General features: G+C 38.6%; 1 protein-coding gene across 4 annotated transcripts; it reads right to left on the reverse strand.

The window, feature by feature from the left end:
• Positions 1-11: 11 nt before the first annotated feature.
• LOC122304039 (homeobox-DDT domain protein RLT2-like) lies at positions 12-26252 on the reverse strand. Of its 4 annotated transcripts, none has more exons than XM_043116064.1 (19): positions 25673-26249; positions 25455-25595; positions 24870-25313; positions 24203-24288; positions 20796-21221; positions 20625-20714; positions 20381-20545; positions 19952-20174; positions 17110-17210; positions 16378-16464; positions 16125-16277; positions 15800-15955; positions 12892-13101; positions 12114-12809; positions 11470-12027; positions 10451-11080; positions 9680-9784; positions 2904-3164; positions 12-997 (listed from the first exon to the last, which is right to left on the reverse strand). In XM_043116064.1, exons 2-19 carry the CDS (start codon positions 25567-25569, stop codon positions 194-196), a joined length of 5310 nt encoding a protein of 1769 aa, XP_042971998.1. In that variant the 5' UTR covers positions 25570-25595; positions 25673-26249; the 3' UTR covers positions 12-193. The 4 variants fall into 4 exon arrangements, with proteins under 4 accessions (XP_042971998.1, XP_042971999.1, XP_042972000.1 ...); XM_043116065.1 differs by having other exon boundaries at positions 20796-20953; positions 21023-21221; positions 25455-26249; XM_043116066.1 differs by lacking the exon at positions 2904-3164 and having other exon boundaries at positions 25455-26250.

Raw genomic sequence — 26252 nt, forward strand, 5'->3', positions numbered from 1 at the left:
AAGCTGTCTGATAATTGTGAATCATCAATGCTTACGTTTAGTAAATGTGCTTTGCACAGTAACAGTAAACTTTATAAATACAGTTGGATTTGAGGATGATTCTGAACCATTGAACCGACATCCCCCAACCCTCCCCTGAGAAAAAGGGAAAACAACGATGAAATATCACTTATACAATAAACATGTGATCTCTTTACTCACTGTACTCCGATGATGTATATCCTGCACCTTGATCTTGGTCAACATTCTGCTCTCTGTCTCCATCACCGTTTTCCTCATCATCCGAGTCACCGTTTATATATTCCTCAACATCAAGATCCCCTTGCTGATCTTCTTCATTTTCATCAGCGTCATCATCATCATCATGTTCCTCTACATCTACATCATAATAGGTCCCTTGAAGCAAGTCATCAGACCTGCCATTATATTGAAGAGCATAGTCATCCATCACCGTATCATCATATTCATCTCCTGTTGCCAGACTGTTTTCATCATCATAACCGGATCTTTCTGAATTACTGGTATTTCCAGCATCCTCAACTTCCAACCTCATTGTTTCATCTTCATTCCACTCCTTCCCGACCAAGTCACTCTGTGATTTCTCAATGATGATCTCTCTGGGGTTATTTCTTTCTGCACCAACAAGAACCACCTTTGCAGATCTCTGCCTGCTTCTAATGCTCCGACGACCTCGCCCACGCCCTCCTCGTCTACGTGGTCTCCCTTTCCATCCCGTTACCTGCCCAAATCTGTCACTTTTCATGGTTGTACTTCTTTTGCCAGACTCAGCCCTGGAACTAATGACCTTTCTCTGTGATCTCCCACCACGAGTACGAGTGCGGCCTCTTCCACGGCCACCTCGTCCACGAACATAGCTATTAAGTCCAATAACGGAGTCAACATGGTTCTCTTCATTCAGATGTTCGGCTTGATATGGTGTATGAGCTGTACCATCATCTTTTGAATTCTTGCCCGCAGCATATTTTGATTGAAGCTTCTGACAAACACAAAAATTGTCAGTTTATTTCTAAATAGAATCAAGACAAAATTAAAAAAAAGAGAGCAGTCATTCATGGGACCTAGAACTACTGGCCACTTGTGGTATCAAGCCACAAAGGTTCACTTCCGTTGTAAAGGGGTGCAGACACTGCCATGACCAAGGTGCCTTTGGTGAGCCTGCAAGAATGTAACCCCATACATGACCCATAGTGCAGACACTGCCATGACCAAGATGCCTTTGGTGAGCCTGCAAGAATGTAACCCCATACATGACCCATAAAATCATATCCCTCAGGCTGATTATAGTTGGAGGCAACAAGAACCATATCCCTGGACCCTCGCTATGCTCCTAGGCACTAAAGTTGGCACCTCCATAGATAGAAGACTGCTTTCACACACACATCCACACTCACACACACGACTGATTTTAGCTTGAGGCAACTAGAATCATATCCCTTGCAGCTCACCATGCTTTTAGGCACTAAAGTTGGAACCTCCATAAATGGATGACTGCTTTTACACACACATCCACACTCACACATGTATACTTAATCTTTTTATACTTGACTGAATATTTGTGCATATATACTCAAATATATATTCACGAATGTATATGTATATACTTTATTTTTTATAATTTCACTGAATATTTGTGTATATATACTCTTCTAGTCTTTCACAAGCAACTTGAGCTTCATTCCGACTTCTACTGCTTGAAGAGGTACTATAACCTATAAAGCTCAGCACTGGATAAATTTAAACGAGGGGGAAATCACCCTCAGTCTTTCTTTGTTACCCAAGTGAAAATCACAAGATATTTGAGGGTGTGATACCCCATACTAAATGATGTGTAGGTAGTGTATAGGATCCCAAATTGCTTGGGAGGGAGAAGTTCTTGTCCTTCATAATGGTTCCAACGGAGCTCTAATTGCACCATTGACTAGTCCTTTTGGAGAGGGCCCAGATGTGCCTTGGGCCTCCCTTGGGGCGTTGCAAGAGGAATTATTTTTCACCCATAAACTAAAATCTGTTTTAACTTTGCACCCCCAAACTACCTATATTTTTCAATTTTTCACCCTTAGTTAAGATAAAACTGTTTGGATGAACTACAAGATTAATGTTTGGGTGTAACTTGAAACTTTTGGTAGTTTAGGGTATAAAGTGAAGAACACATGGTAGTTTGTCAGTGAAAAATGTCACTCCTCCAAATGTTTATCAGACCCTAGACTACAATCCACCATTTATCATCTTTATCGCCACAAGACACAAGCCCATCAGAATTTGATGATTCCACTACTAAAATGTGCTGCTGCTATTCAATCATAGAAATCTGAATTGATCTTATAATGCACGTACATTCACACAGGCTCAGCATGTGAGCTAGGTTTTAGAATTCTGAGTTTCAATTTCTCCAGCTAAAGGAGATTAGAGGACGGGCACACACACGAACATGCACATGTACACATACACACATTATCTTTTAATATGACACTTAAAAAATATATATGAATGTATGTGTGTACACACAAACGTTGATTCCAACTTCTATCTTGTTAAATCATTGTAGTGCATGTCAATGTCCATGCTGAATTTTTCATTTGAGTAGGCTTGAACTATAACTTCAAGAACAAATTATAGAATAACAAGTTGTTCCAATTATTGCCTGGCACAAACACCTCTCTTAACATGAGATACTTGAAAACAGGAAAAATCTTCTTTCCACCAAACTTTCTCTCACCCAATTCTTTGCCTTAAATCGTACATCCTGAAGACAGTAGATAAAAGCCTCTCCAGCCTACTAAATCTAGTGCCTAGGTGAAAGCCACCAGTTAATACAGTTTACTTGTATTAGTTCATTTCGTCAATTTGATATAATTCAGTAGTAATATGAAAGGACTACTCACTATAATCCAGGGTCCCCTGCCCTTCTGAGAGTCCATCTGCTGCTGCAGTATATATGAGATGGAGGCGTCAAATTCCATTAACCTTAGTGCCACAGCAGCAGTTGTATCTGGTATCCATGGAAGTACAGGAACTGTTTTGGGACCACTAGAATAATCTCTAGCAAATCCAGAAGGGTCAGAATAATCCAAAAGATCACTTGTGCTCTCAAAGTTTGAAGACAAATAGTCTCTCTTTATGGCACTTTCCAATGATGTCAGGATCTGAAAAAGAACACAAACAAACACATTCTTTGGTGGGTTCTCCAAAATTATATAAATTGCTTCAATTAAAAAAAAAAGTTTTTTTTTTGTTTGGGGGGGGGGGGGGGGGTGGGCGAGAGAGAGAGAGAGAGAGAGAGAGGGAAAATAAGAAAAACCATGTTAGATATATCAGTATCATCCATGCTATGATTAACAACAGCTTTTGAATATAAGAAACACTAGCCATGAAATCTCCAAATTGGTTTTATCATGAACCAGATAACAAAATTACTAAAATCATGACGGAGGAAATTTCAAAGCATGGAGAGTGAGGGAAGAAACAAACTATGCTCATATTACCCCGACTGGCAAGGTTCAAGCTTTGCCTTTACTCACCATTGTCCTGGATAAGGCGTTAGACAAGGAGAAGGGGAAGCAGGTCAGTGCAGTGCGGGGAGGCATGGAACCTTTTGCCAGAGACATCTGGACCGACGACTGGTACCCTTGCTGAAAAGCTGATGGTACCAGCATCAGAAAATGACGTTTTAGCTCAGAAACAACAATCTGTTGACTTGGAGTACAAGGAAATAATGGGGGAAACTAAGTGCATAGTGCAGGAGGTTGAAATGGAAGGAGCTTCAGTTTTATTTGAGTTTAAAAAGGGAGAGGGGTGGGGGAGGAGAGTGTAACATTTCTTAGAACTGATGGTAGAAGGGAGAGAGTATGCAAGGATGGGAAGGACAACAGCTGAAGGGGAATACCTATCCCTCTTAATTTGTTTCACCCCAGCATGTCCGATTGGGTAATTCAAAAAGCTATGGAATTAAGCATTGTGTAGGGATCACGTGCAAAGGTTTCGAAGATGAATTCATGGCTTTACTTGGGTATAGAGGTTGGATATTCCCACCCTAGCGCAGATCCATCTGTCAATTCAGCCCAAAAAAAAGAAGAGAGAATTAAAGAGGCTTACTTGGGCAATGAATGATGATGTTGGAGATGGGAGCTCTAGCCGGAGGCGGGGTAAAGATGGTCTGTTTATGAAACCAAAACTTATATGGGGGCTGAATGAGAGTAACAAGCAACTCCAAATTAGAAACTTACTTCACCAATGGAAGGGTGATATAATTTGTTTGTAGGAGACCAAGCTGGAATTTATCACAAGCGAATTAATTCGAAGCTTATGGAGATGTCAACATGTTGGCTGGTCCTACTTGCCATCTAAATGGGCATCCGTTGATTTAGTTATGTATGATAAAAGGGTGGTGAAGAAACTAGATGAATGTGTGGGAGAGTTTACAGTGGCTTGCTCCTTTAAGAACATAGATGGACTCATGTGGGCATTTGCAGGAGTACATGGCCCTAACCTTGATATGGAAAGAAGGTTATTGTGGGAAGAGTTGGCGGAGCCTCTTAGCTGGTGGGAATACCATGCTGCATCGAGGGTACTTTAATGTCACTCACTTTCTGAGCGAAAGAGCAGGTATGTCTCACATTAGCCCTGCTATGAGGGATTACTTTGATTTCATTTTCGAAAATGATCTAATGGATATTCCATTAATTGGAGGCATATTCACATAGTCCAACAGCCGCAAACACCAATATTCCATATTGCTGCAATATGAGAGTTACCCCGAAGGCCTCTCCAGGAAGCAAGGAGATCGATCACCCTTCTCAGCATCACCCAAGTTAGTCCCACTTGAGTGAAGAAATCATTTCATAAGGTCACAACAATCTCGCAATGAAGTAATAAATGATCAACAGACTCCCCACTCTTTTTGCACATGCAACACCACTTCATGACAATGACTCGACATTTCCTTATATTGTCAAGTGCGACAATCTTTCCCAAGGAAGCCGTCCATACAAAGAAAAGTGTCTTTAAGGGTACCTTTGTCTTCCAAATACTCTTACATGGGAATGGATTTGTATCATGCGTCTTCATGGCTTTTGATAGGAGCAGCTGATGAACTTCCCTTTCTTGGGCTGATGCCAGAAAATCTTGTAATCAACTTTCTCCCTCTAAGGTCATAAAAATCCAAAATTGCATTGACTTCCCAATCATGTGCATTGCTAAAGGAAGTGACATTCCATTGAGGAACACCATTTGATAGAAACAAAAGGCTCGACAATCGAGGCTTCTTTCATTCTTGCTATAACATAGACTTATGGATAAGCTTCCTTGAGTGTCTTGTCGCCACAGCATACATCATGCCAAAATTTGATTTTGAATCTGTCACTCACCTCAAAGCGAGTATTTCTAAAGTCTGTATCTCATCCTCTTCTAATGTGCTTCCAATGTCCCACCCCATGTGACCCACTTACCTCATTTGAACACCATCCTCCTCATGCTTCACCGTACTTCAATTATCCACAAGGCCCCCCCGCCCATTCTTGATGGAATCTCCCAAGGCTTGAATATGATCATGTTTGGCCCCATTAAATATTAGTGTCCTGAGCAAATAATAAGTGAGATATACTTGCCTCCCCCTCTAAGACTCCACAAAGGAGTCCACCCCCCACAACTCCTAAGATCATCTTGCTAAAGGCTTCCATTATAAAAAAAAAAAAAAAATAGTAAAGATAGAGGATCACCTTGTCGTAAGCCTTGTGAGCTTTTAAAGAATCCCATGGGTGTGCCTGAAAGTTCTTGGATAGAGGATCACCTTGTCGTAAGCCCTGAAAGTTCTTGGATACCTCGTCATCAAAAATAGAATCCCATGGGCGTGCCGTTCACCAAGATAGAGAAACAAGCAGTTTAGATAAAATGGTTGATCCATGAACATCATTTTGAACCAAAGCCACATCGCTCGAGCATGTAAAGCAAAAAAATTCCAATTGACAAGGTCATAAGCCTTTTCCACGTCAAGTTAAAAGTTTGGGTTCCCCCGACTTGAGTCTACTAATTAAACATTTGTAGGCAATAAGCACCGAGTCAAGAATTTGCCTACTTACAAAGGCTTTTTGAGGCTTTGATATTAACTTCTCCACCGCCAAGCACAATCTATTTGCCAAAACCTTTGTCAAGATCTTGTACATCCCACTCGCCAAACTAATGGGTCAATAATCTTTTACCTCTACCACATCGGATTTTTTGGGAATGAAAGCAATAAAAGTAGCATTGAGATTTTTTTCAAAACTTCCATTTTCGGGAAATTCATGAAAGACTATCATAGTGTCATCTTTAATCTTTCCCCAACAAGTATGAAAAGAAGCCAAACAAACTTGGAGCTTTGTCACCCACCATACTTTGTATTGCTTTTTGACACTTTATCTCTGTGAAGGGTCACTCAAGTTGTGCTACTTCTTGTGACCCGAAAGCATCAAAGGTAAGTCCATCTAAGTTCAGTCTCCAAGAAAATTGACCCAAAAGCAAATTCTCATGGTAATTTACAATGTGGTCATTGATCGTTGGTTGGTTTGAAGTAGCCAGCCCATCCACCAACAATGTCTCGATGGCATTGTTCCTCCTATGCGAATTTGCCACCCGGTGGAAAAATAGTGCATATGTCCCCCTTCTATAACCATAAGGCTTTTGATTTTGTCTCCAAGATATTTCCTCCAATAATGAAACCCTTTCAAGTTCCGCATACACTTGGAATTTATGAGCTCTATCCTCTTCAGATAGTTCCCTCATCTCCTCCACACCCTCCAATCCCTTGATTTCTTCAAATAGAGTGTGTTTTTGGCCTTCCACATTTCGAAACACCTGCCCATTCCAAGCCTTCAGATCTTTCTTCAAAGCCTTTTTTTTACATGCCATGACATATGGTTTCCATGAAATTGGTAAGAATATCACCACTGTTAAACTCTCTCAATGAATCCCTCTAATCTCAACCACATAATATCAAAGTTGAAGTACCTTGGGCCTCCATGAATACCTCCACAATCAAGGAGGATGGGAAAATGGTCTAAGCAAAGCCTAGAGAGCCTCTTCTGAATAAGATTCGGGTACTGTGCTTCCCATTCAAATGATACCAAGAATCTACAATCCTTGACCAAGAAGGGCGTTCTCGATTGTTCGACCAAGTGAAGGAGCCACATGCACGAGGAAGATCTAGTAATTCTTGTTCAAACATTAAGCTTTTTTTATTTTTTTTATTTTTATGTAGAAAGACAATTTTATTCCTTTAATGAAATGGGTGAAGCCCATGTACACAGGACGTATACAAAAGAAAACACATGAGTACATTCTACGAAGTAGAAAGCAACAAAAAATATGAACTGAAGCTCCATTAATCACTAGAGCAGAAAACCATTGCAATAAAGATTAATGAGTGCACACAAAAAAATTACGAATTTCCATCATGGTGCACTCCTTGTCATTAAAACACAGCTCATTCCTTTCCCACCAAATGCACTACACAAGACACAAAGGAACCATCTTCCACAAAGCAGCCACATGAGAGCAACTATATAGCCCGTTCCAACACGCAAGAAGATCCACTACTCTCAAAGCTATCACCCAAGGCAACCCAACTCTACTAAAAAACATAAGTTAGAGAATTCTACCATTGCCAAATTGAAAATGAAGCCACCCGATCTTTCACCTGGAAACCGAGTGACGTTGAAGTTACCACCAATATACCAACGTAGGTCCCATATGTTGTTTAATCCAACCAACTCATCCCATAATAGCTTTCTTGCATGATCTAGATTAGGACCATAAACACCTGCAAAGGCCTATTGGAATCCACCCATGACATTCTTGAACAAACAAGCTACCATGAAGTCCCCCACACAATCTTCTATCTTTTCCACCACCATTTTATCCCACATCACTAAGCTGCCTCTTGAGGTTCCATTGGATGGAAAATGAAGCCAACGCACTTGACTGCATCCCCACAAACTTCTAATTGTATTTAATGAGATGAGTTCCAATTTCGTTTCTTGTCAACATACAATGCCTACTTTCTATTTCTGAAGCTGATTTCTGATTTTGAGGTGCTTTTCCAGCTCATTCAGCCCCCTTACATTCCACAAAATGATTTTTGGCTTTCATTGCCCTTCCCTTCGATCTTGCATGGCCTGAACTCCTCTCTCTAGCTTTCTTATGAACTGTACAGTTAAGTTTTTTTTAGTTCTCTAGCTTTTTTCTTTGCTGAACTGAGCTCATTTTCTGAGTGTGTATGACCAGCCTCTATGGCTCTAAGAAGAGGGAATGAATGGTCCTCGAAGCCATCACATATTATCCCTACACAATGTTGGATCTCCTTTGCTTTGTGTAATCTCCATCACATATTGCTGTTTCTACTTGGGTGTACAGAATTCAGCGGGAAGACTTCCACCCAGGTTTCTTCATCACTGTCCATGAAGCTCATCTGGGATACCTTGTCCAGGTCAGATCTCAGCCCTTGATTGTGTTCTCCCATAGCCCCATCAAAATCGTACACCACCATAGCCCCTATCGCCTCTATTAAGTATTCTGTCCCTGCTATATGCATTTTGCAGTGCCCTTCCTCAACTTGAACCCTTTTCAAACTCAACCCTCCTGTGTGTTTCTATACTGCCAGAGGTGTCTTGGTATCAATAATGCTGTTATTTCTGTCTGTTTCCACTGCACGAATGTCATGTTCTGTGTCGAGGGCATGTTTTACAGCCATATCACTTGTCACTGGCGTAATCACCATCAAAGCATCCACCACAGTGCCAGCCACCTGATTGCTGCTTTCCGGTGAAGGTTTCTGTGCAGTCCCCTCCCCAAAAGTCATTGGCGCCAATGACTTTTTCACAGTTCAGACGAGAACCTAGTTTCGAAATGTGCAAACACATGTTTAACCCGCCAACTCCAGATCAGGTTGCTTGTGGGTTGATGGGCTTTATTATTCCCTCTCTCTGTCTGCAAAAAACGCAGCCCATTTGATTTCCTTTTATCTCACAAGCCCAACTTTGGGTCTGAAATGCCAGAATCCTGAGAGCCCATTTTGCTTGTGGGTAAATGGTGCTTATGGTTTGAAAGGAATGGGCAATGTTTTAAAGATAGAGAACACTCAATGGGAGAACTTAGAAAGTTTTTCTTTAGTACTTTGTGTATTTGGGGCAAAGGCTCTTGTATTGAATGGAGATAATCTTCATGATTTGCTTTTAGCTTGTATTTAGGTATTTTCTATTGTATACTTTGTGTGTACTTGGGCTACGCCTAATTACTTGTCAACAAAATTTTCTTATTAAAAAAAAAAAGGTTTCAGTCCAATGTTGGACATCAGCCCTACATAAGAAAACGTCTGAATTGGAAAAACCAAAAACCCTTCTAAAGAGAACAAACTAGTCTTTCTTCCATGCTGCCAAGTAATTTTCAAATTTTTAAACACTTTTATTTGGTTTTACATTCACTTCAGTTTCCCCATAGAGCAGACACGTATATAGAATTCAGAAAGATATAATGTATTCTTTTCATTTTGCCCAAGCAGCTGCAGTATCATTAGCTCTCACACAATAATACTGGACAAGAGAATCAATAAATTTGAAGTCAAGAAAATTTAAAAGATGATGATTGGAACCTCTAATGCATATCCCTTTGAGTAAGGCTAACATATAACCTGAAGAAGGTCTTCAGCCGATGATGAGGACTGCAATTTCATGCCCCAAGATTCTCGATGGCTGTAAGTCCAGAAGGGATGAAGAGCTTCTGGTGGAACTGAAACCTGCCAAGCCAAGATGAAGATGTACAATTTACCAAAAGATTTAGCCAAGGAGAACAAATAAACAGGCAACAAAGCTTGTCAAAATGCAATTCAGAGTGTAAAGTTTGCATTAAAAAATTTACGGAAAAAATGAAGAATAAAATCAAAATTTCAGGAAAAAATAAAGCAAACACCCCTTGTTATATGGGCCTTATGGGTTTTAAAAACCCAGCCTCATATTTTCAGCTTTTGAGACCTGAGTACCTTGTAAAATCTGGCCTCTCTTTCAATCATTCCATTGAAGTACACCAAATATCATATAATATTTTAACTATATCCTATGAATTTATAAATTCTAAGAAAAAATGAAAATTTGGTCTGTGGAAGGCGAACCTCCATAGTTAGCGGTCATGGTGTCAGTGGTCTGTGGCTCCTCCATGCACCAATATTTTTTCACTTGTTTTGAAATTTTTAATTCAGCTATAACTGTAATTTTTATTGTAAATTTAATGAAACGACATCATTATTAAGAAAAAACAGGATGGGGGTTACAATCAAAGGCAGGAAACTTTGGTCTAAAAAACAAAGATTAGAAAGTGGGATCTTAGAAGCCAAGAAGTGTTTGCTATACTTTCCCTAAAACATATAATGTACAAAAAACAAAAGCCTGAAAATCGCAGACATTACCTCAACCAAAGCTAACTGCACTTTAAGCAATCTTATCTGGAGAGGAGCTGAGGGTGAACAGTGCAAAGTACAATAAGGGCCAAGCTTTGATTTCTCTTCACATTTTGACACATGCTCAGAAAAATTTAAGCTTCTCCCAGATGCACTGTATGTCTTATGGCAGGAAGGACAGTGGTTGTCTTCAAAAGAATAAATATCATGACAATAATCACATGTACCCAGCAACTGTGTACACCTTTTCTTCCCATACTTCAAGGCACTTAATACGAAGGAGTTAAAACATTCTTTCCACATCCATTTTTCAAAATCATTATATCTCTTCAAGGCATCATTCTTTTCACTCACAGTGCTTCCAAGCTCAATCGCAAAAGATGTTGATGTCTCTGAAGTATCTGAATCAGCAACACAGACAGTACTTCTAGGGCTATCAGTACCTATGCTGTAATCAGGGCCACGAGGAATTTCAACAGCTCCTGTTTTGACAGAGTCTCCACTATCTCTCATCCTAACACAAGGCATCTTCCTCCTAACCGATTCCTTGAAGGACATCTCAATCTTTTGCAACATCATGTGCAAATGAGATTCTCTAACACCACGTAAATCTAAAGATGACACCAGAGCATCAAAGCCCTGCATGTAGGTAAAAAATAATGAAAACCAGCATACATACTAAGTAGATACCCATTGCTAATTTTAGAAGAATCACACTGTCAATGCTTCAGGATAAGTAGCACTTGAGAACAAGAAGAAAGATAAAATATTAAATTACTACAGCTTTGCCAAAGATAAATACTGAGCATGGCAGAAATGACCGAGTTTTAGCAAACGGAGATTCTAAAGAAGCAAATATCTCTTGCCTCTGATTAGATATTTGCCTCTGATTACATCAGATATTCTAGGGTAAGGACAGTGTAGCAAAGCTGCTACAGAAACAATGTGAAGCACAGAAAATAGATAAAGTTATGATTGTGTCTAAATAGACTGCTAAAGAATGTATTGGCTCATCAAAGAGAAAGTACCTCCTCAGAATCAATGAGCCTCCAACGTCCATCATGCAACTCCACAAAGATCCTGCCACAGCCAGGATCGTTTTGGGAAGTAGATGTAATAAACCGCCAGTATCGATTATGTCTGCGATCCTGACCCAGAGGCAGTGATCTATACACGCACATCTCTTCCGCCTTGTAACTGATGTAGGATTTTAGCTGCGAGCGTGACCTTTCAGCAACATACCCGGCTTGCTGACATGGAAGATTATCTGGGCCAGCACAGTAATCTTGCATTTGCAGGTTCTCTTCAGAGGGCAAACTGTAAAGATAATTTTGCTCATTCTGTACATTTACTTGTTCTTGTTGGACAGCAGCGGCAACAGACATCTCATTGCTTTTGTCATTGCCAATAGGAAATGAACTTTGCCTACCTTCTGCCAAGGACGCCGTAAGGTTAGGTTCAGTCCTGTTCCCCGTAAATGATGAATAATGTGTCTTCATTACAAACTCTTCCTTCATACGACGCTTATCGAGTTGTGCTTCTGCCCACATTTGCTTTTTCAGGGCATTTGCTGCTTCTAAACGTTCCTGAAAAGTATTCTCATTTCAGATCACGGACAATCAAAAGCAACTCAGGAAATTATTTAAAACTAAGAACAAAAAGGAAATAATACCTCAAGAATAGTGCGAATCGAGTTCCCCTCAATTGCCACGCCAATTAAAGCAACAAGTGCATTAAGGCGTTCCTCGACACTCAGATCAGAGTACTCCCCTTCTATAAGTCCCTGAACCCAAGGCTCACCAGGATTGCTCTGGTCGATATCTGTATCTTCTTGACTAACAATGGCCATATTATTTCCAATTCCAGAGACATCAACAGACTGTGCAACAGAGAAACCAGCACCCTCATCCTCATTTAATCCTTTGGCTTGCATTGAAGACAAATCCTCAATATTACCAAGATCTACTTGTGGATTTTCTATAATACCATCACTCCCCATCTCATTTCCCACAGGAGTTTTAGGACTGACTATGGTTTCTTCTTTCAAATTATGGTTCTCTTTGACTGGATTTATTTCAGCACCAACATCATCAACCTCAGGATCCTCTCCTGCGTCACTTTCTGAATCTCCATCTCTTTCAGCATCATCAGCATCTTCTCCATCTACAATCCCACTCGTAAATACCCGGATTCTTTCCCTGGCAGCAGAGAGTATTGCCTCGGCATCAGCTGGGTCCTTCCTATAGGCGGACCGTACACAATACGTTGAAGGAGCTGTCCTCTCAAAAAGTTTTGAATCCCTAGATAAGGCAGCAGCAATAGAGGCTTCGGGTGTCTTGCTTGTTGTGAGATCCCTAAGTCCAGATTTCTAAGAGCAAAATTATAAGCTGATAAACAAATCAGTTAAGCACACAAACTGAAAGTGCATGCACACATCCACCTACAGTTACCTGAATTTTTTCTGCAACTTCTAATATTGTTACGCCTTGACTTCCCTCAAGAGAAAGAACATGAAATGCTGCAAATTTAACAGTTCCAGGAGTCAATCGATGCCTAGATCTGCGTGGATTAGAAAAACCCCTTTCTTGCATTATGGCAACAGCATTTTCAACTGCCGCTCCATTGCGCAAGATAGAAATTGCATCTTCACCATCATTACCCTGCATTGCACCAGGTTAATAAAATAGTAAAACACTGCAAAATGTTTTTAAAAAATATTTGGCTACCACATCTAGACGCACTCTTTTCCAACTTCTGCCAAAGCAAAAAAAAAACAACGAACGAACTCAACAGTGATCTGAGATATGCATGCAATTACTTCCAGATTTAGAACAAGAGAAGAACCAAAACAAATTTGTCAACAATCACCGGTTCATGAAATCCATGTTTCTAATAACTTCTCTTAACAGTTAATGACAGTTCTCACAATCCTTTGGAAACTGTATAAGTCATAGTTTCCTCAATGTTCTGGAAATTTTATTAACACACCTCCAAATGAAAATAATGCCAATGTGAAGATACACACAAAAAATCATTAACATGTAGTAATGCTTTGAAAAAATAACATCAAAACTTTCTAAAGACTAAAACACAAAATTATATAAAAATAAAAAAGTAGGAAAATTGTTGAAAGAATTATTAATACACTAGGAAAAGATAAATATAAAAATCAAATAAGATAAAATAAATTAAGAAAAATTGAAAAAAGGAAAAAGAAAAAAGAGGATGGACTTGTCTGGGGCTGCCAAGGGTGCCACATATCGATCCACTCAAGGGGGCCACTCCGATCATGGCCCAATCTAGGCCACCCCCACCCAAGCCAGGGCCAGCGATCCCAGATAGTGCCCACCAAGGGGAGCCTGATCTAGGCCGCGTAAAGGGGCAGTGTTAATTTATTTTATTAATATTATTTACTATTTTCTTTTTAAAGTGTTTTAATAATTGTCTTTAACAATTTTTTCTGAAAATTGTTATAATTGTATTTTAGAGATTTTAATGTTGTTTTTTAAGATTTAGTTTCTAAATTTTATTACTTATTTCTTAAAAAATAAATTATTGTTTTCTAAGATTTTTGTGTTTTTATTTTTTATTCTGTTGGTTTTCTTGTACATGATGACGTGGCATGCTGATTGTGCATTTTTAAAATTTTTAAATACTAACAGTACCTAATATGACAAGTGTTGTGTTATAATAGGCCATAACATGGAAGTCAATTGCCACATCAGCATTTTCCATTAGGAGAGTAACAAAGTCTTGAAGGTGGGACCATTTTAAAACTTCACCATAGCCATAGGTGCTAGTCTTAAACTTTTTAAACCATATGTACTGGTTTTTAACAAGTGCAAACCTACGGATTCGAACAGTAATTTCCGCAAAAAAAAGACTGCTGGTTATTTCCAATTATTTTCACCAGAAAACTATCTATAACTATCATTTTTCATAATTCAATATCTTTTCATTTATTTTTTCTCTCACTTTACTATGGAATTCTTTTCTCGGTTATTTAAAAATATCAACTTTTGGCATTAGTGGGGATTTCTGTGGTATGAATTGCCAAGAGAAGGGGTATTGCAATTAATTTCCTTAGCAGGGTCAGTGTTGAGTGGCTTCAGGCAACAGGGGAAGACTAGTGACAAACTGATGAAATGAAGGAAATTGTAAGCTTTTACTGTATTGGAAACAGAGCGTTGAACACATAATGGTGCACTAATTCCTTTGGATGGTATTTTTTTTCTCACTACGTATGGAGGGGCGGTGTTCATAGTGGGTATGTTATTATCCTAGAGATGCTCGTGAAGATGGGTTTCATCTTTTGTTGGCTTAGAAAATAGAGGATACAAAGTTCATAGTTTTTCCTAGTCATCTAGTTTGGGGAGTAAGTTATCGGTGGAGGGTCAAAAAATTCCAAGTGTTCTGGCAAGTCCCAAGTGATATACGGAGGTGCTGGACTGCTGGTAGAGCAGAGGTGGACTCCAATTTTGACCATCATTAAACCACTTGGGGATATATTGAACAACAATAACAATAAGATAAGATATTTCATTTTGATAAGTAACAAGAGGAAGTCAGGATCAACACGATCCCCGACCTTGACAAAGGGCATAAGTGTGGGTTGGCCACCCAAAACTTTCAAGGAAAAATGTTTTATGATGGGGCAAAATGTTTTATCAATGCTTTTTAAAGACAATATGTTAACAACTCTTTTACAATATGACTGAGTGTTCGATTTGTTTTTATGTTTTAAAATGTCCTAGTTAACAATGAGGATGAGTATGCAGGCCAAAGTCAGTCGAGGAGACAATGAGCCAGTGAATCCAATGAAGGCCATTAGAATCTTTGTTTGAATATGCTGAATTTCATTCATTTATTATTTTGAGATCTTAACAATGTGATCAGTAGTGTTTGAAGTCTACATTCTTGAACTCTTAATACCTGGTGCTATGGAAAATGTGAAGGGGTGTTACATACAAGAATCATCAAGCAGACTTTGTATATACTCAAAACAAAGCTCATATCCCTTGACAGTAAATGTAACTTGATTCATTCGAGACTGAAAAAAGAAATAAGAACATATAAAGTACGTTCTGACGTTCTGGGCTTTGTTTAATGCAACTTGTCTCAGCATTGCATTTTAACCAGACTCGTTTTACCATGAAGAACACATCAGGCTAAATTATCAAATATGTAGAAGAGCTCTCTTTGGAGAACTTGATCAACAACAAGATTATCAAAATCTATAATGAAATAGGAATCAAGCTAATGTAACACAAACAGGCAGTTTACCACTAATATAAGAAATGATAACAAATCGTAGCCACTTTTTAATTGATTTAAGTTTTGAATTGAAAATAATGTCACCTCCTTGTCCTCGCGAAGATATGTCTGTTCAGCATTCCTTCTCTTCAGTTGTGGCCCAAAACCTGCTGATAAAGCAAATTGCCGCAAAATCTCTGGCCATGTCAAGGGATTTAAGTGGCGCTGCCAGTTACATATATCAAAACCCCAAGCATATGCCTGATACAGAATCCAAGTGACAAAAAAATAGAAAACAATAAGTATTTTGTATGGGAGGGAGCGAGGGGGAAAGACCAAAGAAGTGGAACAAAACAGCAGCAGTTACGACCACTACTCAATTGTTTACCACTTACAACTGATTGTGTTTGGCAATAAAAAAATAGTTTACCCCTTCAATAACCAGTGGGTGTCCACCTCCAGGATTAGCAGCACAATTTTGAGTTGCTCCCAGCCCAGTAGAGGGTGTTCTGGCAACATCCTCTATATCTTTTATGATGGATCTGAGAAGAGCAACATGTATCTCACCCAACAACCTTGGATCCTGGGTGCAGGGAGTAGAGGGTGCTGTGAATCTGGTCACAAACATAATCGTGTGTGTGTATGAGGGAACGCACACCAGAGAGAGAGAGAGAGTGACCTACATAGTCATGAAAAGCTTGGACGAACTCATCCAGAGTAAATGGCCAAAGTCCAAGAACATCAACAAAAGTAATTAAGAACCTCCAAACCTGAAAAAAAAAAAAAAATCTCGGTTCAATACATTTGAACAGATGAAAAAATATTCTGAAGATAAAAGATACTGGACTGAGAATCCACTAAAATAAGCAGGATTTCTAGCACAGGATTTCACCTCCTTTCTGCAGAACATCAGGGCTTTGCAATATAAGCAAAAGAACACCATTCACCATTTACAATTAAAATTTCAACAACATAATGAAAGGAGATTTTATACTTGCAGAACTCGAGTAAATCACCATGCTGGTGACAAAATAATTTAAGGTGTTCTGAAATTTACCATGAAATGAAAAAATGAAATGGACCATCAGCAGGGTATGAAGAACAAACTTTGACATACAACACTATTTTCCTTTAATATGTTTATTTTCATTAGCTGAACAAACCAGAGCATGATCAGACCCCCCCCCCCCCCCCCCCCCCCCCCCCCCCCCCCCCCCCCCCCCCCCCCCCCCCCCCCCCAAACAAAAAAAAACCACCAAACAAAAACAAAAACACCAAAACAAAAAAATTAACCACAATTCCACAAGGGTATAGAAAGAGCATACCTTCCTGAAGCATTCCAGTCTCAATATGGATTTCAAGTTCTTATCAGGAAAAGTGGAGTAGAAAAGAGAAGAGACAATGTTCAGACTCACCATAACAAGATTCCCTATGTTGTCTTCTGAGTCAATCCAGGGTTGAACAGTGAAAGGCCTTTTCAAATTCACCGATTTGGGTGGGAACGGAGTTCGCATATCTAAAATACAGACAATGTCAGCTGTTCCAAAGATCAAAATTCAACCATACATATCAAGAAAAAAAAATACAAGTTTCAGGTGGTCAATATTGAAGTTAAGCAACTGAGTCTGCTAGCAGAAACATTTACACAATGAGAAAGTTGACAAAATGTACAGATGCAATCACCATTATTCTACCATTACTAATTTCTAAGTTCTGACCATCGTTGCTATGGGAAAGAATGAGACACATATATAGCATCAAACCCATCGCTTCTCTCTCAAGCTCTTAGGCAAGGAGGAGATGCAACCTAGTCCAATGACCATTGGTTATGTTTATTTTTTTCATAAGTAATGACCATTGGTTATGTTAAGACCATATCTAATGGCTATATCTTTCTTTTTTTGATAAGTAATAAGATATTTTATTGATGAAAAGATAGGCATAGCCCAGGTACACTGGAAGTATACATGTGAATACACCTATTTAGGAACTAGTAACTGATACAAGAAAATCATGGAAGCTAAGACCATTCAACTCTAAAGCTATGGCCCACATAAATAAAGTCTTCCAAAAAAACCTCCTAAACTCTTCTAGAGAGCGTTCCTGATCCTCAAAAAGTCTATCGTTTCTTTCACTCCAAATACACCAAAGAATACAAAGAGGAGCCATCTTCCATACGGCAGCAATCTGTGATGTCCCCATGATTCCTCTCCAGCTGGCTAATAGTTCCACCACCCTTCCCAACATGACCCATGCTATACCCATTCTGCTGAAGAAATAATTCCATGTTTCCCGAGCAAATTCACAGTGTAGAAGTAGATGGTCCACCGATTCACCATTCTTTTTGCACATACAACACCATTCTGTAATGATAAGTCCTCGTCTTCTTAGGTTGTCCATAGTAAGAATCTTCCCTAATACTGCTGTCCATACAAAGAATGCAACCTTAGTAGGCGCTTTGCTCCTCCAAATGTTCTTCCAAGGAAAATTATTGTCTTTGATGCATAGTAATTGTCATAAAAGGAGCGCACAGAAAAATCTCCTTTCCTAGAAGGTCTTCATACCATCTTATCTTCATTTATGGCATCAATAACAGTGTTATGCAGCAGGCTGAGAAACTCCACCAGCCCAATCACTTCCCAATCATGTGCATCCCGAGTAAGACTTATGTTCCACTCCTCTGTGTAATTGATTATTACCCGCAAATCAGCCACCATAGCTTCTTTATCCCGAGCAATTCTGAAAATAGTAGGATAAGCATCCTTCAGGACCATGTCTCCCACCCACACATCATGCCAAAAGCTGACCTTACTGCCATCCCCCACACATTTAATGGCTATATATCAAATTATGTCCTTTTCCTTTTCCTTTTCCTTTCTTTTTTCTTGGGCACATGGATGGATGTGCCCTATGTGTACCTTTTATCAATGAAGTATATTTTATTCAAGATGCAAAGGGGCGCAACCCATTTACATAAGAAATATACATCAGGTTACACCCAGCTATAGGGACTAATAAAAAGAACACAACTCCATGAAATCTAGAAAGCTATAGGAGTGGAAACTATTGCTGGCCACCATCCATACATAAAAGGATATTGAACATAAAGACTCTTAATTCTAGCACGATCCTCTCCACAATCATCAAAAGCACGGGCATTGCGTTTCCATCAAATACACCACATCAAACACAAGGGGATCATCGTCCAAATATATATGGTTATTGGTATGCCAAAAAGCCATAACAATCCAAATCCCCCATCTGTTGGGACATAACCCACTCAATCCCAAAAGTACAAAATATCCATGCCCATAACTCTGCAGACATCTTATGATACACAAAGAGGCATCATCCTCCAAACACCAATCGCTATTGCTATGCCAACAAGCCACATATCCATCAGCTTTTGGGACAAAACCCACTCAATTATTCAATAGATCAGGAGCTCAAAGCTTTCTTTTCAAACATCTAACTTGGGACAGCTTCTATAAGACTTTAATAGGTTCAACTTTCTTTCCTTCTTTTTTATTTTTATTTTTTGGAATCCTTTTCTCCTTCTAGATTGGTGATTCTCTTACATACATTTTGTGTACTTAGGTAACATCTTTTGCAATTTTTAGCGAAGCTTTATTACTAACAAAAAACAATATATTCTTCTGCAACAATGATCTCTCTTCCTTTATTTACTTCCCTATTTGTTGCAACTTCCTAATATCTCTAAGATCTTACGATTTTTTTACTATTCCTCTATAGATCACATATAGCTTATTTATCTTATAGAATGTATTATATAATTTTTTATAATTGTGATTATATAATTGATTTATATATTATGTTATGTTCCCTAAGCAGATTATCTTGATCAGAGCATATATTGTGCAAGTCTTAGGCTAAAAAAAAAAAAAAACTAATTTAACTTGAATGACAGAACAAGCAAACTTTTACGGTAGCGAAACAAAAAGGTACATAACAAGTGCTTCACCATGAAAAATTATAAGTAAACGTACAGCGATCAACCCAAACTCCAAAACAAGATAAAAGTAGAACTATAATAGTATCCATGATTGTTACTTCTATGAGTTTTGCTGAATTGAAACCCTAAGAATAAAGATTTAAGTTCAACATCAGCAGATTAAAAAAAAAGTCTTATTAAGTTAGTAATGTAAGCCGGATAATTTTAAGATATGTAGATATATCCCATAAAATACATCTTCATCAAAATTGAACAGAATATAAGGGATGTGAATCATAATCTACCTCTATATATTTCAAGATTTTGTGCAGTTTCATAGTCAAGAGAAAGTATTGAAGGTAACCCCTTGCTGGATGTGGCTAACTCCATGAGTTCCAAGCGTTCATCTTCAATGAGTTCCATGGACTCTTTAGCAATCCTACGAGCAATGGCTCTCTCATTAGCAGCTTTAAGCCTTGCAGCCTCCTTTTCCCTGCGAATTTCTTCCTTTTGTCTTAACTTCTCAGCCTGAGTACATCAACAGACAACAATGTTTTCTTCTTAAATCTGTCAAGAACAAAATAGTAACATTTTTTGATAGGTAAAATAATAAATTATACTCTCGTGTTATATTATAAGGATGCAGCAACAAAATCAGATTCTTAAGCTTAATAAATTAAACTCTCATGTTATATTACAAGGAAGTAGCTACAACCTCAGACTCTTCAACTTACTCTGATCGATTCCTTCTGCAAAAACTTCTCCCTCCGCTCCAATTCACGCCTTTGCTCCCTTTGATATCTCTCTTCCTCTCGCTGCTTTTCTCGCAACAGCCTTTCTTCTTCCTTCCGCCTGTCACGATCATGCCTCTCCATCTCTTTCCTCATTTGCTCTTCTCTCTTGATGCAAAAGAAAATCATATTAGTTCACAAAAAATAAAGTTTACAGAGAAAATTAATGCATAGTTACAGACACAACCTTACGCCTCAATATATCTTGTTTTTCAAGCTCTTTCCGAATCCTTTTCTCGTGGGCTTCAACTTCCCGTGCTATTCTCGCTTCCTCAGTCTGCCGAGAGGAAAATAAAGATGAATTAACTGCAGATCATTACTTAGAAAGAAGTAGATAATAAATAGTGCAGCACAATACCTTGCGCTTCCTCTCCATCCGTGAAACATCCTCATCAAGGATGACCCTCCTGTCAGAGGACACAAATGGATTTTCCATTTGAGTTATTGGATGAGCACCAAGATGAGCATCCATGATGTTTGTGAAGGGGTTCTTTCGTGAATTATTGTCATTCTCTCCTGAAACAGAGGGCAATAGATGACCCTGCTTCCCTTGTTGAGGCAAAAGATTTAGACCAGGCATCTGACCTTGAAAACCATAGCCAGAAGGTACATGTTCATTTCCATGCATGAATATGCGGCCAGAAGATAATGATGAAGTCCTGGCATTTGGACAATCACCAGGTGAACCATAGTGGTAAGATGGGGCAACTCTCTCATATGCATCAGTTCTGACAGTTGGCTGCTCTGGAAGAAATTGGTATTCATGGAGAGCCCTGCCTACACCCTGAATATAAACATAGCTGGCTTTCATTTTTCTTTGTCAAAGAGAGAGATGCCATGAGAAATATCTGAAGATAAACAGTTATAACAGTTGGCTGCTCTGAATATGGAACTGTGTGAGCATGTCTAGCTTTATTTTTCTAGGTCAAAGAGATATAGTAAATATAGAAAAGAAAGGGATCCAACTTGCCAAATAAGAATGTTAAAAAGAAAAATGTGAAAGCAAGACAAAGGTACAGCTGAAAAGTTTATGGTTGAAGGATTCTATCTGATGGGAGCTAGACAAGTCAAGGGATAGAAAATCTAAAAACTTGTTTTTATATAGGTAAAATATTTAGAATAGAAACTCTAAAAATTCAAAAAACAAAAACAAGATCCTCTTCGGGTGAAAGCCTACCACCATTGGGTGCTAATAAAATAGCCACATAAAAGCATGAACACCCCCACAATCTTTACTCCCTCTCCCATGACCGGGTCACACATTCTACCAATTACCCACTATAAACATACCGCATGCAATACCTACTTTAACTAACCATGCATTACAAGTCACACAGACCCCTAAACTCACATTCAAAGATGCTCTTAACACAGCCAGAACCACAAAACCAACACTTGAGAGTTCAGATGGAACTTCTTCACAAAAGAAACACAGCAATGATTTTAAGGCCCTGTTTGTATAGTGAAGTGTTTCATCTCATCTCATCTCACCATTACAACTTTTCCAAATTCTCACACAAAATATAATAAATAATTCAACGTTTTCAAATCCCAAAACAATAATAATATTCTAACAATATTTTATTCAACTTTCAACTTTTATCTAAAATCATCTCATCTTACTATCCAAACCGCACCTAAAAGAACTGCATATCTGGGAAATTGGGAATATGACCCCAACAAATCCAATGAAGTTAAGCATGTACTGTCTAAAGCCAATTTTTTTTTTTTTTTTTGCTCTACATACTTATATTTGAGCTAATTTCTCTAACAAGTTATCTCCTAAAACAATTATAGATTGTGGCACCCAAAGATATGGTCACCTATCAATACAAACTGTAGACATTCTTCCACATTTTGGTTGTCTCAGCAGTAAATTGCCGATACTTAATGTTAATAATTGTTGAGGGTCCAAGCTATATTTCATATATCTCAAAACTCTTGACTACATAAGAAACACAAATTTCCTAGAAAAATAATCTAAGATATTGTTGGAAAGATGAACTGTAACATGTAATCTAGCTTGAGATGGGGAAAGGGAAAAGGGAGGACAAAGAAACGGTTCATATGCTATTGTCCTTCAATCCTTTTCCTGACAAATTTGGCAAGATCAATGTTATTGCTATTATAAAAATGCTAAAAATATTATTTCAAGAGTCCCGATTTGTACTTTTGACTACCATCATGAAAGGATGACATTTCTATCACAAGTAGAGTCTTACTCCTAGCAGCAACAATTGGTGCTTTTTCCAGATATTTGGGTAAGTCATTACAATCACTCATATACCATCTTCTTTATTTGGGTGGCAAATAATGCTCATTAAAAGAGCTGAAGGGAACAACTAAGTACACAGAAAGTATACAAAAGGACACCCATCTAGCAAGAAGAAAAAGAGAAAAACTCCTTTAAACTCCAAAAGACTGGAGACATAGCAAAATTCCTTGAACCTTATTGGTAGTTTAGAGTTCACATTGTAACTTTTCACTGTTCCAGATCCATATTGGAAATGGGCAGTAACTCAAGGGTGTAAAGTGTAACTCTCCCAAGGAAAAACATAGTTTTGCACTCACATGTTGCATCATATACTTCCTAATTACAAAAACCAAGTATTTTACACAGCACGGGACAAAGCTTCAAAGTCCATAACAATACAATATGTTGGATAACAAGGCAATAAAAATTTGGCACTTCTTAAGATGTCATATATATATATAAAGAGCTTTGCTACTCATCATCCCACACACCACACCACACTTATGATTATTTTTTTAATTTTTTTTGGTTTTATTCCTCCTAAACTAATTGAGTTGTTCTATTCATCTCATCCACATGCCACATATTTGGTAATGGAAAAAATTAAAAATTAAAAAATCATGTGATGTGTGGTGTGGGGATGATGCGTAGAATTTTTCACATACAAATCTGTATTAAAAACCGCTTTAAAACCAAAACCTATGTCATAATACCACTGATGTGACTTTATCCATCAAAAATACATGCCACTGCTGTGAGTCAAGTGTATCTGACCATAACAGGGGACACGACTAAAATTGCATGGTGCAATTTACATGTGGAACGAGATACATTACTCATTATTCAAAATGATGCCTGTATCTTAAACGACAAACCACAAACCAAAACAATCATGTACAGTCTGCGCTCCAAAACTCTCTTTTATGAGATTCTGTAAGATTGATGCTTTGATGGCCACCACAAACCTTCTGCGGATTTTTCTTTTTATATTCAAGGAATCAGTAAAATTTAAGATATCACATGTGGTAAAATTTAATAACTGAAAAAATATATATATATATATTTATACTTGAATTGGTGCAATTAAATCCTTTATATTAACAGAATTCTTCATGCAAGTTTGGAAATCCCAATATCTATATTACATCATAAAGCTTCTATGAAGATAAAAACTATTGCAGTTCTTTGAGTTGTGAGTAACACATGCCCTCGTGTCTGAAGTTTGAATCTAAAACCACATCCCCAGCCTTATACAAAGACACAGTTTCATTAAAACTGGAACTCATTGGTGACAAACATTAGTACTTGCACTTTCAAATATCAAAGACAAAAGGAAGCCCAGACCATAGCTTACTATGCACAAAGGTCCTTCAATTTTACAATTTTACAGGAAATAAATTATCTATGTCTTACAGCCACAGCATAATGCGTCAATAATGCACACTGGGCACCAACCAAAGTAGATAAGGATACAAACATTTAAATTAACATACTCAAAAGTACGGTCTAACCTTTATTGATTTAGCATCAGGCTGCTCATATAACTTTGGCTCAAATGGCCGCCCAGACTGCTTCTGCGGCCCCACTGTTGGCAATCCTAAAACCATTTTAAAAGGTTATCACGATTTGACCACATTAGAGTATCCTTTTCAGTTAAAAGCTATATGACATGACCACTACGCTTCCATGCACAAGCTCAAAAAATTTTAGCTCATATTTGATGCAAGAAAATGAGAAAACAGATTCCAAGACTTGACGAGTGAAAACAGTCACAATCATGCACGCAAGGCATTAATATGGGAAGTATATGCAGCGAGGAGCACGTAAGATGAAAAATAGAAACCTCTAAGATCAAATCCCATGTGCTCCATTTGTGTGCACCATTTTTTTTTTTTTATAAGTATTTGTGTGCACCATCAAAGAAAAGGAATGCATACCAACCATGCCCACCCCCCCTCTATGCCCTGCTCTTCCTAAAGCCAGAATAGCTTATGTAAACATGCAGTCGCCCTATGAAGAACTCTAGCAAGTAGCCATTTCTTACGTGATAATTTTTCTTTTGGGGATAAATTACACCACATTTTCCTAAGCAAAAACTGCATTAATTTTTTTCATCAATGCTCAGCATTTAAAGATGCTATCGAAAAACAAGAAGCCAATCAAGCCGAGAAAAATTACCTATAGGCGCACCAAATGCATCCGGTGGCAAGGGATCAAACTCCATCCCAAGAATAGGCCCATCCTCCCTCAGAGGCTCCCCCAACTGCGCCTCCACAAAAGCAATAGCTCGAAGCTCTTGTATTGACTGCTGCGGCTCATAGAACCTACTCATTGCCCCCATATCACTTCCAATCCTTGGAACAGTGACCCCCGGTCGCCCAACAACTCGCCGGGATTCCACAAACTTACTCGATACCAAACCCAACCCCGATGCGTGCTCATTTCCCACCTCTCCCACCACCATTTCCTCCACAGCCGGAGAGTCCTTCGGCTGCCTCTTCACCAGCGGCCCCTTCCGATCTTTCAACCTCCTATGACAGAACCACATCTGCAATTGACGATCCGAGAGCCCCAATCTCGTCGACAGCTCCGCTCGCAATGCCTCCGATGGGTATGCCTCCGCTAAACCAAACCAAAATTCCAAGAAAACTCATACTAAATTCTTTTTCAAAAAATAAAAGAAAAGAAAATCCACACAGAAGTGAAAGTCACCTGCTAAAAATCAGCTCAAAAAATTATTTAAAAAAAAAAAAAAGGACAAACCAGCATAGGTCTTTTCTAGAATCTCCAACTGAGAAGCGGTCTTCATTTTGCGCTTCGTCTTGTTCTCGCCCTCCGGCGGCTTCTTCTTCTCTCCCTCCGAACCAGCAGCCTCCATTGACGAAGATCGAGCTCGCCACCAAACTAAACCAAGAAAACCCTAAAAATCCAACCTCACCGTGGCAAAAACCCAAAAACATGAAAACAAAAATTTCTCTTACTGAGTAAAACTAAGAGCTTGAAAGAAGGGAAATCCCATTAAAACCATGCATTGCAAAATATGGGTTCAGAGAGCGTGGAGCAGCTGCGAGTGAAACGTGGGTGAGGGAGGGAGAGAGAGTTTGGTGCGTTTGAAGAGGGGGATGAAGACGAAGAAGAATCGAAGAGCGTGACGGAAATGTGCGGTGAGGTTTAGGGAATAACAAAAGATAATGATTATAATAAATATAAAAACAATAACAATAACAATAATGATAGAGGAAGAAGAAGAAAATACGAAAAAGAAGAAAGGACTGGGAATTTTGATGGAAAGAGGAACAACAACAAAAAAAACTAGTACTACTTCTACTGCTACGAACAAACGAACGAGCAGTCATTATCTCTCTAATCGCACCCATATTTCCGAATTTCTCTTTTTGTGTATTTTGTTTTGGAATTAATAATCGCAAAAAAAGAGAGAGATAGAATAATAAATATTTGGGCATTTTGTCAGATAGAGATGATATGCCTTTTTGAAATTTGAGAGAGAGAGAGAGGGAGATAGATCTTAGAGAAAGAGAGAGAGAGAAAGAGAGTGGGTGT

This window comes from Carya illinoinensis, chromosome 3 (genome assembly GCF_018687715.1).
Source record: "Carya illinoinensis cultivar Pawnee chromosome 3, C.illinoinensisPawnee_v1, whole genome shotgun sequence".
Taxonomy (NCBI): domain Eukaryota; kingdom Viridiplantae; phylum Streptophyta; class Magnoliopsida; order Fagales; family Juglandaceae; genus Carya; species Carya illinoinensis.

Bases quoted from the DNA above. Each gene is read 5' to 3' on its own strand.
- LOC122304039 (XM_043116064.1), bottom strand. From the start codon at position 25,569: ATGGAGGCTGCTGGTTCGGAGGGAGAGAAGAAGAAGCCGCCGGAGGGC. The intron at 16,278-16,377 runs GTAGGTCACTCT...CCCTGCACCCAG, and splicing joins TCCAAGCTTTTCATGACTAT to GATCCAAGGTTGTTGGGTGA. The intron at 11,081-11,469 runs GTACTTTCTCTT...ACCTACATGCAG, and splicing joins GGCTCATTGATTCTGAGGAG to GGCTTTGATGCTCTGGTGTC.